Source organism: Pleurodeles waltl, chromosome 7 (assembly GCF_031143425.1).
Source record: "Pleurodeles waltl isolate 20211129_DDA chromosome 7, aPleWal1.hap1.20221129, whole genome shotgun sequence".
NCBI classification, from domain to species: Eukaryota; Metazoa; Chordata; class Amphibia; order Caudata; family Salamandridae; genus Pleurodeles; species Pleurodeles waltl.
Window position 1 is genome coordinate 1,300,623,146 of NC_090446.1, and position 18,341 is coordinate 1,300,641,486.

The 18,341-nt window shown below is 43.9% G+C and overlaps 1 protein-coding gene across 7 annotated transcripts in view; it reads left to right on the forward strand.

Annotated features, from left to right (window-relative positions):
• The window catches only part of LOC138246211 (myosin-10-like), a 491,460-nt gene that overhangs the window by 301,345 nt on the left and 171,774 nt on the right, over nucleotides 1–18,341 (forward strand). For all 7 annotated transcript variants that reach the window (XM_069200598.1, XM_069200595.1, XM_069200596.1 and 4 more), the window contains 2 exons: nucleotides 1,184–1,327; nucleotides 12,764–12,859. In XM_069200598.1, coding sequence (XP_069056699.1) covers nucleotides 1,184–1,327; nucleotides 12,764–12,859 — 240 coding nt within the window. The remainder of the gene's footprint in view (nucleotides 1–1,183; nucleotides 1,328–12,763; nucleotides 12,860–18,341) is intronic.

The following is an 18,341-nucleotide window of genomic DNA, read 5'->3' on the forward strand; positions in this document are numbered from 1 at the left end:
TCATACATGGGATAGAGGCACAGTGTTGGTATTACACAAGGGAGGGAAGGACAGTGCTGGTGTCACACATGAGAGAAATGGGGACAGTGTTGGTATTATGCAAGCGAGAGGCGGTGCTGGTATCGTGCTTGGGAAGGAAGCACAGTGTTAATACACAAGGTAGAGGGCACATCGCTGGTATCACTCATGGAAGAAAACAGAAAGTTAATTTTACACCGTGGAGAGGGGGAGTACTGGTATCACACGCGGGAGATGAGAGCAGTGCTTTTATTATCCTTAGAAGAGTGGGCTGGTGGTGGTAGTGCAAATGGGAGAAGGGCACGGTTCTGGTATCACACTTGGTATAAGAACGGTAGTCTTGGTATTGCATGTGTGAGAGACGATGGTGCTGGTACTACCCATGGCAAAGGGGCAGAGTGCTGCTGTGACACATGGGAGAGTGGAACAGTGCTGGTATCACACATTGGTATCACTGGGAGAAAAGGCAACGTTCTGGTATTGCACAAGAGAGAGATGGACAGTGCTGGCTTTACACTTCAGAAAGGAGGATGGTGCTGGTATTACTCATGCATAGAGAGACAGCCCTGTTACACTTGGTGGGGGAGGGGCAGCGGGGTATTACCCATGCATGGAGACACATTGCTCGGATTGCACATGCGTAGAGGGAACACTGTTATTACACATGGGAGAGGGCCATAGTGCTGCATTATACATGAAAGAGAGGTACAGAGCTGGTGTTACAGTTGTGAGATTGTGCAGTATTGCGTATGCATGTCTTATTCTATGCCCATTTAGAAAAGGCACAAGTATTTTTTTCAGGAGGAGAATGTCTGGTCTCTTCCCTGTTAGCATAACCGCAGTGTGCCTTTGCTTGTAATAGGAATGCTGTCTTCATCGACCCTTAATGGTTGAAGCTGCCAGGCACCCCTGCAACTCCTATGAGTCAGTCATGAAATAGCCTTGATTGCGGTTCAAAGTGTGTCTGCAAAGCCCCTTCCTGCCAGAGGGGACATTGGCATCACTGGCTTCTTAGTAGCATTAAAGGTCTACTCAGTTGTCACTGGTAGGTCAGTGGCCAGAAAGAATGGGCACCCTAGCCACCCTTCCACTGATAATTGTTATGAAGGCTTGGGGCCCACAACAAGCTGGTAACTTACTTCTACCTCTGTCCCCTCCCATACAGCCGACCTGTTACTGGAGTCCTTCAACCAGTACCGCTTCCTGTCCAATGGTGCACTCCCCATCCCTGGCCAGCAGGACAAGGACATCTTCCAGGAGACGTTGGAATCCATGAAGATCATGGGCTTCGCACACGAGGAGATGATGTGTAAGTACCCAGCGAAGAGGCCGGCGGGTATATAATATGATCTGAAGAATGCCTGGCTGGCTTGTGTCGCTAGAAAGGCAGTAAGGCTAGGGCATAATCTGCTTTACTCCGACTCTACCAGTTTTTCAGAGTGTGTAACTAGGGCTTTAAGTGGGGCTGGTCCTACTGGGTCTGAGACATGGCAGAAATTAAACTGACACGAGTCTCCATCAGGCCCAGTATTCATGTCCTTAACTTTACGAGCGAAAACACTGCTCAATTTGTCAACAATAACTGCCACATACAATAAGGTAATCTATGTAAGTGAAGCAGTCCCTGTTTACATTTCACATTTTACTTCATCTTGCATTCCCTAAGAGTAATTGCTTTTCCTAAATGTCCTGTTTGTATAGTTCCTTCATGCAACATATGACTGATTTAATGTGCACACTGTAAACTGAGTCACGCCAAGTGTCTAGGTGAGCTCAGGGTGTAGATGGGAGTTCACGACAGGGCACAATAGAGAATTCTGGAGTTTAGGCTGAAGGCAGTGTGAGCTTCTCACAGTTTCCATCACTGGGTCATAAAATGTTGAGATTCATGCTCATTCGGTCCATGGCCTCTCTGCAAGCACACAGCGATAGTCACGTGTAATGCTAATTGTAACTATGGAAAAGTGTGTGAAGGGATACACAGTTTTTGAAATATGAAAATAAGCAATAGAAAAGAAAATACTGTGGTTACAGTGGGTGAGTTTTGTGTGACTGGTTGGTGAATGAGATGGAAGGAATTGGGTGCAGAAGGAGAAGGGCATAAGTGACTTACATAGTGAGAGACTGAAAGACAGTGGTGTGAAGAGTACATGCGTGATTGAGACACTCTGAAGACAACTATCCCTTCCATAGACCTTAGGAATGCTTAATTCACAGTCTCATTTTGTCAGGACTGAAACATTTTCAAATCTAATTATACACAACAAAATAGCTTTTGTTACTTATTTATTTGGTCAAGTATTCCTGCTGAGACTTCTTTGACTTCGTCTCCTTTAGAAACCCCTCACTTTTCATCCCATGTAAAACACTCTCTAACCTGCCTGGGAATCTTGCAGTAGACGTATAGGCGAGTCTCTGTCAATATATTCCAGCACATGCACATGCACAGGCCTTGGAAGTACGAGGGACTGATGCTAATACTAATTCATCTATATAAATATTGTGCATGAGGGCGAGGTGAGATAAGAGCATTTAATTGTCCCGGTGGTCTAAATAGAGTAGGAGAATAAAATATGACAGGTGCATTTAATGAGCTCTAGGGTGTGCATTGAGTAGAGCCGAATTAGATCTATGATAAGGACACAAATACTTCAGAGGGGTAATTGCAGCACTGGAAGAGATGGACTAAAGTGAAGTGTAGTATAAATGCTTTTTGGAATGGGTGTTGTGTGCCCATGAGTGTGCTTCAGTTTGCAAGAGGCTGTAGAGGACCAGTGGTCATAGTGGTCAGGATCGGAAGGGCACTACTTCCCATACTTCCTTGATTTCTGAAAAAACACTCCCCTACTTTTTGTAAAAAGACAACCGCCTGGGAGGTTAATTTTGATAGTTTAAATGATTCAGCTGAAGTGTCATTCAGTGAGTCTCCTGTGCAGTGAAACTGTAGCTGGGTAGACTGTTAAACAAGCCTTCCTGCCAGGGTGTCTGCTTACCTGAAAGAAATGCAAATGTGCGCTATGAGTTAATCTGCAAATGTAAAGGGTAATCTGCAAATGTAAAGGATGCTTGGAAGCTGATACTGGCTTTAATTGATTGCATCACTCAAAGCTTTGTGATGACAAAGATTTATATTTTTTGAGTGGAAGTGTTAAGAGTTAACAACTGAGTTGTGAAGAATGTGCTTTTAATTGTAATTGTATTTATATAGCGTTTACGTTTACTTCTGGAGGTACTGAGGGGACAGTAATAGAAAATGCATTACATACAGTCTGGGTATTACTAAAATCCGTATTTTGGAAGCACCATTTTCTCTTAGACCCTTTTGTGCATTTTGTTGCCATCTGCCTTATAATGTGTGTATTGCCAGCTTAAAATAATGACCACATTCACAGTGCGTTCTGGTACACGTGGTGACCTCGTAGTACTAAGTCACTACTCTCCACTGCCTCATTCAAGACAGTGGCTTTCTGGTTACACATAGACCACTGCAGTGCGTTAACTAAGAGAGGTTCCATAGTCTACTTTTGTGCATTTCCCACTGAGTAACAACTTTTCTTTTTTTTTCATTTAATCTGCCTGTTATTTTATATGTAGGTAGTTGAGGTTGAAAGCCCATAAAGTCCAGAATACTTTTTTTTTGCCACACCTTTGACCCAGCCCCCTTGCTCTGACCCCGCCCCCACTGATTTTTTTTAATGCACTTCGACCGCTGTAGAGGACACAGTCAATCAGTGTAAGAGCAGGTACGACTCTACGAGGTAGGGTCTAGGCAGAGCCTACGTTATTGCAGCACTCCTCGGAATGACCAGATTTGACCTAGCGGTCATTATCTGCCTACAGTAGATTTATAGTGTGTACATAAAATCGCTGCAATAGTCCTTCTCTACGTGTCCTTGCTTCTTTTCGTAGTTAGCATGCGACGACGCTGCCATCTAGTGGCTGCCACTCGAACTACTCCCACTTTAGTTCGTCTCGTTCATTTCGTTCGTACCTGATACTTTTACCTAGAAACTTGGCGGGAAGGGAGCGTTAGTTCATCGGAAAAGTTCAAGGATTTTTGCTGGGCTAGGCGAACTAACAGTTTCCTGGCCCTTTCGCTCATAAATTATAAGAACTGTTGATAACCAAAAATACAGTCTGCTAAATATGCAGCTCTTTATGTTACTGACTTGAGCTGCAGATGAATCATAGTTCCTGTCACAAAACACTTTTGCTCTGTGTAAAGGAGTACTGGCCTATTAGAGTTAGGCGCCAAGTAAAACAGGAGACAAGTGGAGATTGTGCACTTTTTTGTACTTTTCACCGATTGTGTGTAGCACAAGTAGTGCTGCTCACACGGGACGGGAACGGTGGCCTCGTAAACGTCAAATAAGACAACCGGAGAGATAGTGCTTGCTTCATTTACTCTTTGCTTTCTTAAGATTAACGCAGGAGTTCAATAAAGAGAATGTTGGCAATATCTGTAAACAGGTTTAATGGTTGATTGTGGTTGTTTCACTTTCCTTAAATGAGTAATCTTCCGAAACTTGTTTGGTGCTGTCAGTCAAGGAACAACTACCAGATGCCCTCTCACCCAATATGTAAACATTTACTAACACCATTAAACATACACATTTAATTTAATTTAGTGGCTTTCTCTCTAGCATTTTAAATGTCCGTGCTGCCGTATTTCCATACAAACTCTTGCTTTCTTTAAAGTGGACACTAGTCCAGTGAAGGTTTCTTATTCGGTCGCTTTACAGGCTTCCCAGATAGACTTATCTGACAATGACCAAACATATTTCCACAATAATCACGTTGAGCAGATCTTGCAAAATAATGTGAGTTAAATGTGCTATTGAAACCAGGCACGTGTAAAATACTGACACATCCAGTGATGGGTTTCCAAATATACCATTTTCGGATGTCAGTGGACTTCTGGCTGTATTAGTTCCATTTTATTTCACGGCATCAGTATTGTTGCAAATTCACGCTTCTCCTTTGTTCTTTAATATAAATAGTCACTTGTCAGTATATAACTAGATGATCTGACTCCGTAGTGTTTTCATCCCTTGACCTCGCAGCTCATACTAATGTTGAGATCCAATCCTGCCAGCTGACTCTGTCAATGTCTTACAAGAGTTAGATAAAGTGAGTTGCTTAGGAAGCCACCTGTCTACACTAGATACCAGCACTGCGTGTAACTTATTTTGGTCTGAATTGAAAATACCCAATTGTCCATTCTTTATGTGCCCTATATAAATGCTTTTCAAGCCCTCATTCTCCTGGCCATTAGACCCTCTTTCTTCATGTTAGTTACTCCAGTTTGTCTCTGCCTGCGCCCTGCAGACCCCCTTCAAAAGAAAATCATCACTCATTATTCACTTTGTTTTTTCTTTTTTCTGCAACCTGATTCAGTCACGTTAGCCCAGATTAGAGTTTACATTGGAAAACTAGAGTGGGTAAGTGGTCCCATCCAACATGAACCTCCTTGATGAGAGTTTAATCACTGATGCAGTCAAGGCTAGTCCATAAGCAAATTCTGTGTTGAGCATGGCTTCAATTTCCTCAGCTCCCAGTAGCTTGAGTTGTAAACTCGATATGAAGAGATTGCTTGGTTGCCTACTAAAATGATCACAAGGTACCTGTGTTTGGAGCAGTGGCCGGCCAGGTGACACAATCCAAAGTTCAGTTACATATCAGGCCAACAATGTGGTGCCTGAACTCAGATCAACCAACTGGCCACCAATTTTAAGAGTGAACTGCAGTGATGCACTGGTGGAAGGCGTAAGAGTGAGCTTGTACTTTTAGGATTGGAATGATCACTTGGTACACACTGCAAAACCCATACCCAGGTACCCCAAAGTTGGAATTCCTTTCAGACTCTGGCCATCATCTTGAAATATTTTCAGACAACTTCTTTGTCAATATTATTTTATATTTGTTCCTCCCCGCTTTAATTGGCAGGTTTGTCATGGCAAAGTGTTCCTGAAAGTTAAAAAGTAATTTACCCAACCTTATCTGTGGGCTCAAAGAAGAGAGCTCAGTGTGAAAGGGTGGAAAGGATAGGCCTCTGCTCTGTAGGGTTCACCTCTTCAAGCGCTGCTATCAGGTAATGTATAAACTTGTTGTATAAAATGGAAGCAGAACGTAACTCTGGCTGAACGCCATCATGACTTTAAAGGTTCCGCGTCTTCGCCTATTGGACATTTACACAGCTAATGAAACATAGATGAATGGAAAGCTATTGCAGGTTCTATTTCTCCCAGCCATAGATTTTGTAGTCTCTCTGTCTACCTTTCATTCAGATTAAATATTTCATGAATTTGATAGGTGGGTAAAATGACTGATCACTTTGCCTAAGACAAACACTTTTATTTAGTTTTTATTTATATAGTTTTCTCATTCTGCAAAGCTTACCTTCTCAGTTACAAGCCATTACTGCCAGCACCCTTTTTTATCAGAGCAGAGCATCATCAGTGTAGAATGAGCAAGGTGGTGCTTTGAACCAACAAATAGGTAAGCTGTGACTGGGGTGAATGTTTAATTTATTTTTATTCTATGCTACGTCCATCATCTGTTGTTTTTTGCATTTGTCACCCTAATTGGAAAGGGTGTGCCCAGACGTGGGTTCTGTGCTCGCTATGCCACCAGATTCAAGCTGGCCTGGCTGATGGCAGGTGATACCACGAAACCAGTCCTAGACTGCCTGTTTCTGTTCCAGGGAGGGCCTGACCTGGCAGTTTGACTGGACTGTTCTCATAGAGAGCAGGGTCAAGGCTGATTCGCATACATTTGCAAACTGGAATAGCATGCTGAGCAAAACAATGATGGATTAAACCCAGATCTGTGACTGGGGGTGAATGTTTGCTTTGTTCTTCATTTCATCCTTCATCTATTCTTTTTTCATTTCACAAGAAGGCAATGCAATACTGCAGCTACTCAGGAATCTTCTGATTGCCTCAATCTGCAAAGCTCTCACCTTCAGTTACCCTTACTGCCTAGACTCTGGTTTCAGGACAAATGGTCAAATGGGCAAAGCAACTCTTGAAATCTGTTTGGTTAACTAACATTTATCTCTCGGCTTTAAACCTTCAGTCTCACTCTCTTGTCTTGCCCTGGCATTTCCTGCCAGTGGGGACGAGGTTAAGCATGCTGTTTTATTCAGTGTGTATGAGGCTTCCTATAGTGAACACACTGAAGGAGGCTGTAGGAGTTATTTATTAGCAAAATCTTGTGACTCAGCAAGCCAGACACCAACAGCATCTGCCACATTCCAAGGTAAACCCAGTACCCCCATGAAGTCACAGAGCATTACCTAAGCAACATTCTATATGAACATCACAGAGCTGGGCACAGGTAAGAAACTAAGCCGAACACAGAGTAAGTCTACACTATTACACATCCCCCTTCCTTCCCAAAACAACAAACACAACAACTGCAAACCGAACGGACCCAACAAGGACTGACCAAAGCAAAGACTTCAAGACCACAGAGGACAAAAACTGAAACACACACCTGAGACTTCACAATGACAAAACAGATAAGTCATCCCCACACAAAATCACCCAACAATCCTCTTGACCTGCATGACCTTACTGCCCGCTCCATCGAAAAACCAAAAAAACCAAGCCCTTGCTTCACCCCTATCATGTGATGCAACCCCAGCGTCTGCTTCCCATTGGAAATCACTGTCCTCCATCAGCAACCAACCAGAACACCCATCAACTTCCTTCTTGAGCTGCACCACATTTTTACCTCCCTTGTGGAACAGCATAACTCTCCTCAAATTCCACGTGTGCCTATTCTCCAGTTTCACCCAGTTTACCCCCACGATCTTTACTCTAATATGGGCCCCGGAATTTGGACAAGCCCTGACCCACACCACCAGGTTTAACCTTAACCCAGTTACCTACAATGTGTGTTTTACAGCACTCTGAACAACAATCCCTGCACCGCCAGCCAGCTTTTTGTTCTACTTAATCACTAGAATGATCTTCTCCCCCTGACCATTTTCTTGTGGGTTGAACACTGTAGTACAAACATACTTCACACCAGTGCTCACCAGAAGTTGTATGGCATTATCAGTAAGACTCGCTTTTTATGGCATTCACTTTACAACATTTCCGTCTGTATTTATGCATATTTATTTTTTAGCCATCTTATTAGTATTTATCTGTATTTGTTTTGTGAATTAATTAAATTCAAAATTAATTATTTCCACATTTATTTAACTCATAAAAGAGCACTCATACTTTGATGGCTGTCATGTTTTAGCAAATGAAGCAGTCAAATATAACATAACAGTACACCCGTAGGTACGTTTTAGCATTATTCTTCAAATATATGTTGACATATGACAGTATTAAATGACCTTTCATCCTGTTTTTTTTTTTAACCCCCCATGCTGTCTATCTGCTCAGCTGTTGGCCTGGAATTTGTGAAAGGTAGCACACTTAAAAGAAGCCCAATTTCTGTATTTTTCTGCTTTTAAAAATAAATGCAGATAGAAAACACATTGGTATCTGATAGAGACTTCTTGTGCAAGTTCCTTACCTTTTAAATTTCCCCAGGCATCAGTCTGGATCCAGTGATTTTTCTTGAGCAGTACCCCTGCACGATGTTAGGTGGTGCTGATCAGCTCTGATTCCATCTTCAGCATTGTCCATGCCGGATATGACGTCGCAGGTCCTATATAGGTGCCACCCCAGCGTGCTGATGTCAGTTCTTTTCTTTCTGTGCCAGTGAGAGCTGTTTGGAAGGAAGCTACCCTCAGTCAATTTTTAACTGGCCTTTTTTGACTTTTTGTCAAAGTGTTTTCGAGTTTCCAAACTCCTGGTGCGTCGAGGATGTCCTCTAGGAAGACCAGGTTCAAGCCCTGCGGGTCCTGTGATCGAGCAATGTCAGTGACGGATCCACAGCTCGTGTGCCTTTGGGTTTTGGTTGTGCTCCAGACACCAAAGTCATGCTCCAAATGTCAAGCAATGAATCCAAAGGCTTTGAGGTTACTGTCCCTAAAGCTGATGGCCGCCCAGGGCTTGTCTCCACATAAGTCCTGCTCTCGGTTGAGAGGAAGGTCTCTGGATCTGTTGTGGAGCCCGCATCTTCTTCAGTCCATTCCAAGTCCTCGGGATGTTCAGGTAAGTAGAGGTATAAGAAGAAGTGAAAGAAGGCGAAACGTTCCTTCGACTTCACACTGTCCGTCGGTCGATGAGGGAAAGGGAGCATTGTCTATCTGCTGAGCGTGTGTGTGGGCCGACTCCACTCTGGGAGTCAGAGCAACCCCTGCCCACCTTGAAGAGCTTTATGAGACCATGCACCTCATTTGTGGGCAGTCTGACTCTGCTGGCGTGCCGTCGGGCCCTGCAGATTCAGAATGGGCCCCTTTGTGTTCCGTGCCGGAAGCTTCGGCCTCGGCTCCAAGAGGCATCCATGGATCCATACATGGACCTAAACCAGTGCTGGTCGCACAACTTCGACCTTCCCTGGTGCTGGCTCCACAGTCAACACCCCTGCTCCTATTTCCGATATGAAGCTGGATGGGCGTCATACGACGCCATCTCTGGCACCAGCAGCCTCGCCACCCCGCCCCCCCAAATGACAGATCCTGATCCTTATTATGGGCTGGATTATGGCGAGGGAGGGGAGGGGTCCCTGGACCTTTCAGAATACGAGCTTCAAGACCTGGGTGAAGTCAGTGTACTGGACACATCCCCAGATACTGGCATTCTCTCTCTCATCCTGCCATGGCCTCAGAGGAGGGTGCTTCATATTTAATGGTCACTGCATCTGGAAATGTTCTCTCTTCTCACTCAACCTTTGATCATATTGGCCACTGCTTTGAAAACACTATCACCTTCCATACCACACATCTAATCATCCGTGGCTGTACATCCCTGCAAACCTTCCTTGTTATCTTCCATACTTGCCACCACTTCGTCATCAGATGCCTTACCAGGCAGTCTCGACAAACAGTCCACCAGCTTGTTCTTTCAGCCTCGTACATACTCAACACAACTATCAAAATCCTGTAATTTTACAGCCAATATTGCCAAGCACCACCAGCAATTCTTTGGGCCATCAATACTACCCTAGTGCCCCAAATGAAAGCACAAAAATAGTTTGTTGCCCATGCAGAAGCTAATGACTCCTGTTCGATGACGGAATAGATCCTCTCAGTACTAGACAGCGAAGGGAAGCAAAAGCCAGTTTTCTGTCCTCCCATGTACCTGTGAAAGCACTACACCTATACCAATTGTACTGGCATTCACAGAGGACAAAAAGCTGAAAACACAGAATAGGTCAACACTATTAAACTCCCATTATAAAGAAGGGAATGTTATTCAATTTTAATATGAGTTCTCCATCTTGAGAATCTTCAGCAAATTAATTTGAGAAAGCAGAAGAGTGAACTAAGGTGGACAACTTTCCATTAAGATCCAAATCCCTCGGGGATGGCTTAGATAATTTGGTGCTTAAATGCTACAGTGCACATGTTTCTCTCTGTATGTACTGCTGATCTGCGCCCTTTTATTTAATTATTCATTTAAGAACACATTACAATAGTTTAGAGGCTGCTGTCTCTACACTGTTAGTGGTTAAATTAATTACCTTAAAATGGTGCAGATTACAAAAACATTTTTTCCCTTGTGAAATATTCAGGGATCTAGTGGAGCTATTAAGGGTTCATAATTTGGTGAAGGTTCCAGTTATGGAGAACTAGGTTTAAAGAAACTAATCTCTGTGTGCTTGCACCAATGAGAGTTGATGCTCTCCTTATCCTGCACTACATTGTAGTTTCCTTGTCCTGCACTGTGCTTTGAGTTGGTAGACTGTCCAAAATTGCTTTTTGATTTGGTAGTTTAATTATCCTACACAGCCTGTCTAATGAGTTTATCATCCTATATAGCAAACTAGGTTTTTGGTGCACCATAACTGTCTGACTTTGTAGTTGCTTTTTCCAGTGCTACTTTGTGAGTTAGAAGTTTCTATGTACTAAAAGCTTTGTGGGCAGTTTGCTTTGTTGTTAAACACGGTTTTGTGAGTTGGTAGGTTGAACATCCTAGACTGAATTGTGAATAATGTTTCTTCGGACTACAAAGCTTTGTGAATTGTTACTCTGTATTGTGGGGAGTTATAGGTAGTATCCATCAACCCTTGGGAGTTGGGGTGATGACACTATTTGCAAATACAAAATGTTCTTTGATGGGAAAATTATTTTAGAAAAACATAATTATATTGTATTGTAGCATTTATATATCGCTTCATAGTAGTTTGTGGTGCACCAAGCCCATTATCAGACAGATAACATGCTCTATATTAGAGGGGTGCATGGTTGGCAGAGTGGTGTATTTGCTGCCTTGTGGGAAGTATTCCGGTTTTGTGCCCAAGTTACGAGAGAGCTACTATGATCTTGTCGTGTCGTGTAGCACCTAGCATTGTGATGGAGTAGAAGGTGTGAGAGACAGATGCACATGTGTAGGAGACAAAGGGAAAGAGACTGGTGAAAGACGCAGGGATTTACCAGGATAGTCCATGCTGTAGGTAGTCCAGTTGCGGCAAAGAGACTAAAACATACATGTAGCTATTCAGCATCAACCTAACTAGAGTGTTATGGTGTACTGTGTTGATGTACACCAAACAAGAGAGTAATCTGTGAAGGCCTAGTATTCCAGATGCCGACATCCGCAAGGCAGAGATGCTGTCGAATCAGTTAAATGATTCCAGATAGGCAAGAATGTAAGCAGACAATGTGTCATAGCCCTGCATCTTTGTAAAGGCAGGTATGCTACTGCTACTATTGTACAAATCCATGAGTAAGGAAAGAAGTGAAAAAACAATCCGGGCTGCCAGCCTGAGCAGAAACCACACATCCCTCTGTAAAAGCCCAGCTTTCATCTACATCTACTAGGCTGACGGATGCCAAACCTTTGATCAGGAGTTTGCACCCCAAGCTCCTTTCATACTCGTGAAGGCTCATCAGATCCCTAGTTGGGTGATGGCTCCGGCTCTAGTGGGGAAATGGCAAAGGCGCTGGCCAGTTTGGCTCCCTGCTCATGCGGGGTGCCAGATAATGCTCTTGGCTAGCTATTGCCCTGACGGCACGAGAACAAATCTGGCTGCCCTATCACCCGTCTGTTCATACCCCACCATGTGAGCCCAAATCTTTTTCTTAGAACCCAGTGACCCTTGCTCTTTCTATTTTACATGAAGAGACATCCTTTTGTCCTTTTATAAGTCCTCACTTACAACATCCACTTTCTTTATTGGTTCAGAGTCGTATTTCAGAGTTAAAAAAAAGAGACTGTGTGGTGGAAGGATACCTAGCCTGCTTCCATTTTTTTGGGTAGTACAGCAGAATGGCGTTGATTTAGTTTTATTCAGTCTTAGCCGAGCTCTTCTCTGATTTGTGGTCCCTGGGGAATACTGCATGCATTATATGTGTGTGTGTATATATATATATCTCCACAAGCTATACATATATTATCTCAACAAATTAAGAGTACCTCTTGCAAGAGATCTTTGATCCACAAACAGTAGTAAAATATAAACCCTGTAGCTTCCTTATTCTTCATGTCTATGCAGGTTCGTAGTTTCTTTGACTTACATTGCTTTGTGTGTTGATATTTTTGTTATTTTAGATCAACAATTTCCTGGTACCATGCAGCTACGCGATTGGGCTGTTTCCTTATATAACACAGTTTTCTAAGGTGTTATATCTTAGTTGTAATATTTCCATTTCCTTTCGTTTTCCTGCTCCCTTCAGCCATGCTTAGGATGGTGTCTGCTGTCCTGCAGTTTGGAAACATTGTCTTCCGGAAGGAGAGAAATACAGACCAGGCCTCCATGCCTGATAACACAGGTGAGGAAGAAAGTGCAATGCTATATATATAACTGAGGATTTAACGCTTGTTTAGGACATAAGTTGTGGGAGGACACTTTTGAGCATTAGAGAAGTAAATATAAGCTGTTGAAACGGGAATGTCACTTGCATAATTTTGTGAATGCACGCCCCTGCCAGGAGTTACCCAACTGAATGTCTCACTGGTATGTTGACATTGTTGTGGCCCACGTGCACAACAATCTTGTGTGTGCTGTGGAGCCCATCTTTAGTGAATGGTACTGAACCCCCCCAAGCAGGGCTCAGTGGTCTGAAGTGGCACACCAAGGTTAATTTCCTTGGACATGGAACTACTCAAGCTGGCTGCATAATTTTGGTAGCATAATTTTAAAACATAAATGCAGAATAGGTCTTTTTCCCTCCTCCTTGCGCTGGCGAGAGGCCTACTGGCCTCGCCCCTAAAATTATGCTAAGTTATGTAGCCAAGTTATTTTGCTACTTTCTAGGTGCATGACTAGTACATGTGCATGATAAAAGTGGATGGTGATGTGAGCCATTGTAGAGTATGGACTGTTAGAGCATTGGTCAGTTGAGTTAATTTTGGATTATTGTGAGCGACTGAAAGTTGTACAAAATGGGGGTTCGAAGTAGCCTGCCAGACTGTCATTGTGTATTACTAGTGTTCCTGAGGCATTCGTGATGCAACAGACTCTTACGTTTGGAAGGATGAAGGTCGGGCTCTTTATAGGGCTCTTAATAGACCTGTAAAACTGACCATTTATCCCTTTCTTGAGCATTTCCTTCAGTCTGGATGTAGAGTGTGGTGCGACAAAGACAGCGGTCTCTTTTGATGGACAGGATGAACATTTCAGGTCAGGGCCTGTATGTTGTGCCCCACAGATGCTGCTCTCAAAGGATGCTAGATCAGGTGTGTGGGGTTCACTCCCATGTAGGAAGTGCTCAAGGAGAGCACTCTTAACACATTGGCTACCTGCTGCTTAACTATCGCCAGTAGTACAGTCTGTTCTTGAGAGGAGGGATGCAAGGTGTAAAGGAACTCACTTGAACTGGCTCAAGAACAGAACATCGGGAATCAACAGTCCCTGTCCGGAAAGTGGTGAAAGAGCAGGACTGGAGCATACACAGATGATTCTAGGATTTCTCTCTGACCAGTGAAATTCATACTCCACTTAGGGTCTCAGAAACATCTGAGATCTAGTACAGGTGTGATTGACAGTCACTCTCCCAGAGGCAAGGAGATATCACCCAAAGACTTTTGCAGCTACTCACTGTAGTAAAGTTGTGGATCTACCTTGGAAAAAGAGTCTACCTGGCCTGCTGAGAGAGGGGTTTGGAGGGCATCTCTGCAGGAGGAAATCTACCCATAGGAGAAACCCAGCTACAGTGTTCCGACAGAAAATTTGCCTTTAAGAAATGGGCTGAGCTGTACACAGCCAGCCTAACCAAGGCATATGTTGTTGGTATTGCCTGGAGCTGAGGAAGTGCCCTGCTGCTGTAGTACGGCCTGTATGTACCCCCACAGACCTGGAGTGTTCTCTGCCCCTGCCCTAGTCTGAGGATGATCAGAGTTGTGGTTTGTGCGGGATGGCGTGTGGAACATCACACAACACTACCCTGACAACGAGTGTATCCTCCAAAAGATTCATCAATTGCTTTAAGTAGGTTAAACACAGTAAAGATTTGAGTATAATAAGGTGCAATTGGAAAAAAAATATTAATTCAAGTTTCTTTCACAATAGAATGTTTTTTTTTTTCTTGTATGCAAAGGATTTAACCAAAGGAGATGTCATCAGAATAGGCTAACACGTGCTTCACCAAATATAGTCAAGGATAAATATATTCCATTCAAGTTGTCTTAACAATAGAATGCTTTATTTTTATTCTTTTTCTTGTATGCAGAAAAAAAGATTTAACGAAAGGAGATATCTTCAGAATCTGCAAAGACATGTTTTACCCTATATAGGCTTGCAAGCCGAGGGCTTTTTCAAGGCTAAATCCATAACTTTTGTAAAGAAGAGTTCAAATAAATCTGTATTTATATTAGTCCTGATTAGGAATTCAAGTTCTAGTGAGGAAATGTTCGCCTATGCATTCTATTGTCAAAGCAACTTGAATGCTAATTGCACCTTATTATATTTAACTTAATAATGAAGTTCACATATTTAGGGGTATAATGGAGATAGGTAAATTGTATGTATTTAAACCTCATATTGCAAGAGACAGTGGCCCTCATTTCAACTTCGGCAGTAAAAAACGCCTACTGACGGTCTTTTGGCGGCCGTCGCCGTGGTTACCAGCTGTCTGCCATATTATGACTGCAGGCGGATTTCCACTACAAGAATGGCGGAAATCCAGTTGTGGCCATGCCGGCGGATGGCGGTAAGGTGGAGCTGCTGCCACCAGCAGCGCCATGCCGGTAGACCGCCGCCAGCCATATTATGACCAATAATACAGCTTGGCGGCATTCTGCTGGCGGGCACTGCTGGCGCCAGCAGCTCCCCCTCCCGTCTCCTGCCGGAGGACCCCCTGGATCCAGGTAAGTCGGGTATCCGACAGGGGAGGGTGTGTGTGTTTGTGTGTGAGGGGGCGGCGTGAATGTTTGTGATTGCATGGATGCGGGTGTGTGTCTCGTGTTGAATGCGTGTGTGCATGTATGGAGGTGTGAGTGCGTGTGTGTTGTGTTATGTGAATGCGTGTATGTTTGAAAGTGTGTGCGGATGTGTGTGTGAATGGATGTATGCATGCGTGTAAGCATGTGGGAATGGGTGTGTGTGAAGGGGGCATGATTGTAGGGGGTGGGGGAGTTTGGAGAGGTGGGGGGTTACTGGAGAGGAAGGGAGGGCGATACCCCTATGAATGACAGGGAAGGAATTCCCTGTCACTGATATGGCCTACCGCCATGGTTTTCGTGGCATGGCGGTAGGCGGGGTCATCATCCCGCAGGCGGCACAATGGCGGCTGCCGGGCTGGAGATGGATACCTCCAGCCCGATGGCTATTACCGCTGTGGCGGTCGGAGTGGTACATTGACTGGTTGGCTTCAGCCAACCCGCCAATGTCATAATATGGCGGTAAGTACTGCCAGCTGTTTTCATCTCAAACCATTTGTGATGCACAGTGGCACGTTAACTTGACCTTTTTGTTTCTCATGTGTATGCCCTTCGAGCTGAGTTATAGCTGCTCACTGCATCTCCTGACTGTGTTCCTCACTGTGATTACTTCAGATTGTCAGGTGAGTGAACTTAAGGCACTGTTGGTTACAACTGCCCTACACCACCTTTTTCTGGGGCAAATTGGTGCTGATGACTCTGGCAGACTTCTTACCAAAAGTTGTGACTTTCTTTCATGTTAGGCAATTAATCAACCTACCCATATTCTCTGGCCCCTCACGCCTCGAAACGGGAGGTGGTGCTCCTTTGGCTGGACCCCAAAAGGGCTTCAACCTTTTTCCTTCATCTTACTAAGGAACATTGTGTAGACATTCAGGTGTTTGTGGGGTTCTCTGGTGAGAATAATGGTAAGGCTGTGCAAAACATTTCCTTGTTGTTGCTAGTCCTTTGTTTTAAAATCTGCTATGCGGTGGCCAAGAAGCAGCCTTCGGAAGGTCTGAGAATCCATTCCGCCAGAGCTAAGGCTGTTGCCACTGCATTAACACGATTAGTGCCTGTCCTTGACGTTTGCAAGGATGCAACATTGTGGTCCATGCACGTCGAACCACTTCTGCCTTGACAGCAAGTATCACTGGGGAGGGTGTTTCTCCCACTTGGTTCTGCAAGGCTTTTTGGGCTTAGTCCATTCCATCAATGCTCCTCCTAGGGGGATAAATGAGACGGGAGAATACTGCTTTGATATCTATCCAGGAACAAGTTACCTACCTTTGGTAAAGCTCTTTCTGGTGGATACTCTAACCGTAGATTCCTCAGAATTGAACAGGTACCACCTCCCCTTTCTGTGGAGTGTCTTTTTTTAACATTTTAAAGTGTCCCAAGTTAGGAATTAGAACACTGGTATCAATAATCCAACATTTTTTTACACTCTGCCTCTGAAGGCGTGGAAAGGTAAAAGACAGACTAATCTTAGTATGAAGGGGTGGCGTTTTTATGCTGCTCCAATCAATCACTTTTGAGTTGTTACAAAGCCAGCGTGGAGCTATGCCAGGTAGCAGTGTGTAGAAGCATTGCTGGAGAAAAGTTTCCAGAATCGGTCTGGGCTCCTGGGCAGTATTCTGTGTTGAGGAATCTGCAGTAGAGCATCTATCAGAAAGAGTGTTACTGAGGGTAAGTAACTTATTTGTTAGGCAAGGTAGGTCCAATGAGGAATATTCCATACCCACAAGATCAAATGCGATGGATCCTGATGTCACAGGACCTATAGTTTGGCAACAAAGGATGTGGGCACCTGGCAGGGATGGCCCGCAGTGGAGTTTCATCACCAGTACCAGGCCTGTTAGTTAGATTACCAGACCTGCTGGAGGAGGCTAAACAGTTATGGATACTCCCCAATCTAGATCCTGCTGTTGAATCTCTGCAAGGAGCTACAAGACTTTTAAACATTTTTAGCTAAGTACTAAACACAAAGATACAGGTATCTATGTCTGGCCTCATTCAACTTGCTCAGTTCAACTTTATGTCCAGCTATAACGACTCCTTAATCAGCAGCAGGTACAACATGTCATCCAGCCCTATAGGTCCCTCTGAACATTACACAGATGCCTGACTGAATTAAGAAAAGGCATTTGACTTGTCTTCTGGATTTTGAAGCATATACATATATAACCTAAACGGATTAATTGAGTGCATTTGTTGAAGAATAAACCTATGGTGCAGACTGAAACAGAATAAGTGAATCTCTGAGGGAAGGAAAATTGAGAAGGTTGTAGATCATAGCAGCCCTATCTATCTTTGGCCTAAGTGCTGCAGCCTGTGTGAAAGATTAAATGCATAATGACAGTGAATGTGCCCACCAAAGGATCAGATCTGTATCTATATATATTAATGTACGCAGTATAGAATAGGGTAGGCATGTGAAATTTGAGGTTGAAATTTATGGGCTGACCTCAGGGTTGGCACATTGTGGAACTCCACCATATACCATGTTCGTGAATTGGTGAGTTGTGAGATAAAAGAACCACGGAACGTAGATCCATGTGCTTATCGGGCGTTAAAGATGTCACTCTTTGGAGGATCCTTTCAGGCATACAGCGGCCCGAGTGTGGGTCAGGTTATAGAAGTCGTTGACATTGGGGTTAGTTTTCCTGTGCTGGTGACGGGCAGGAATGCTCTGAAATTAATGCTGGTGCATCTTAGAGGCTTATGGGGCTTTCAAGGGGTAGCAAAGTATATAACGATAGCATGCTCACTAGACAACCGTGCAGTCACTCCCTTTTAAACTCCATAGATTTTAGAATCTCTCAGACGCCCGTTTCCCATAATGTGCCTACGCTGCAGGAAGACCCCCAGTTTCCTTAAAATAGCTGACCTCCC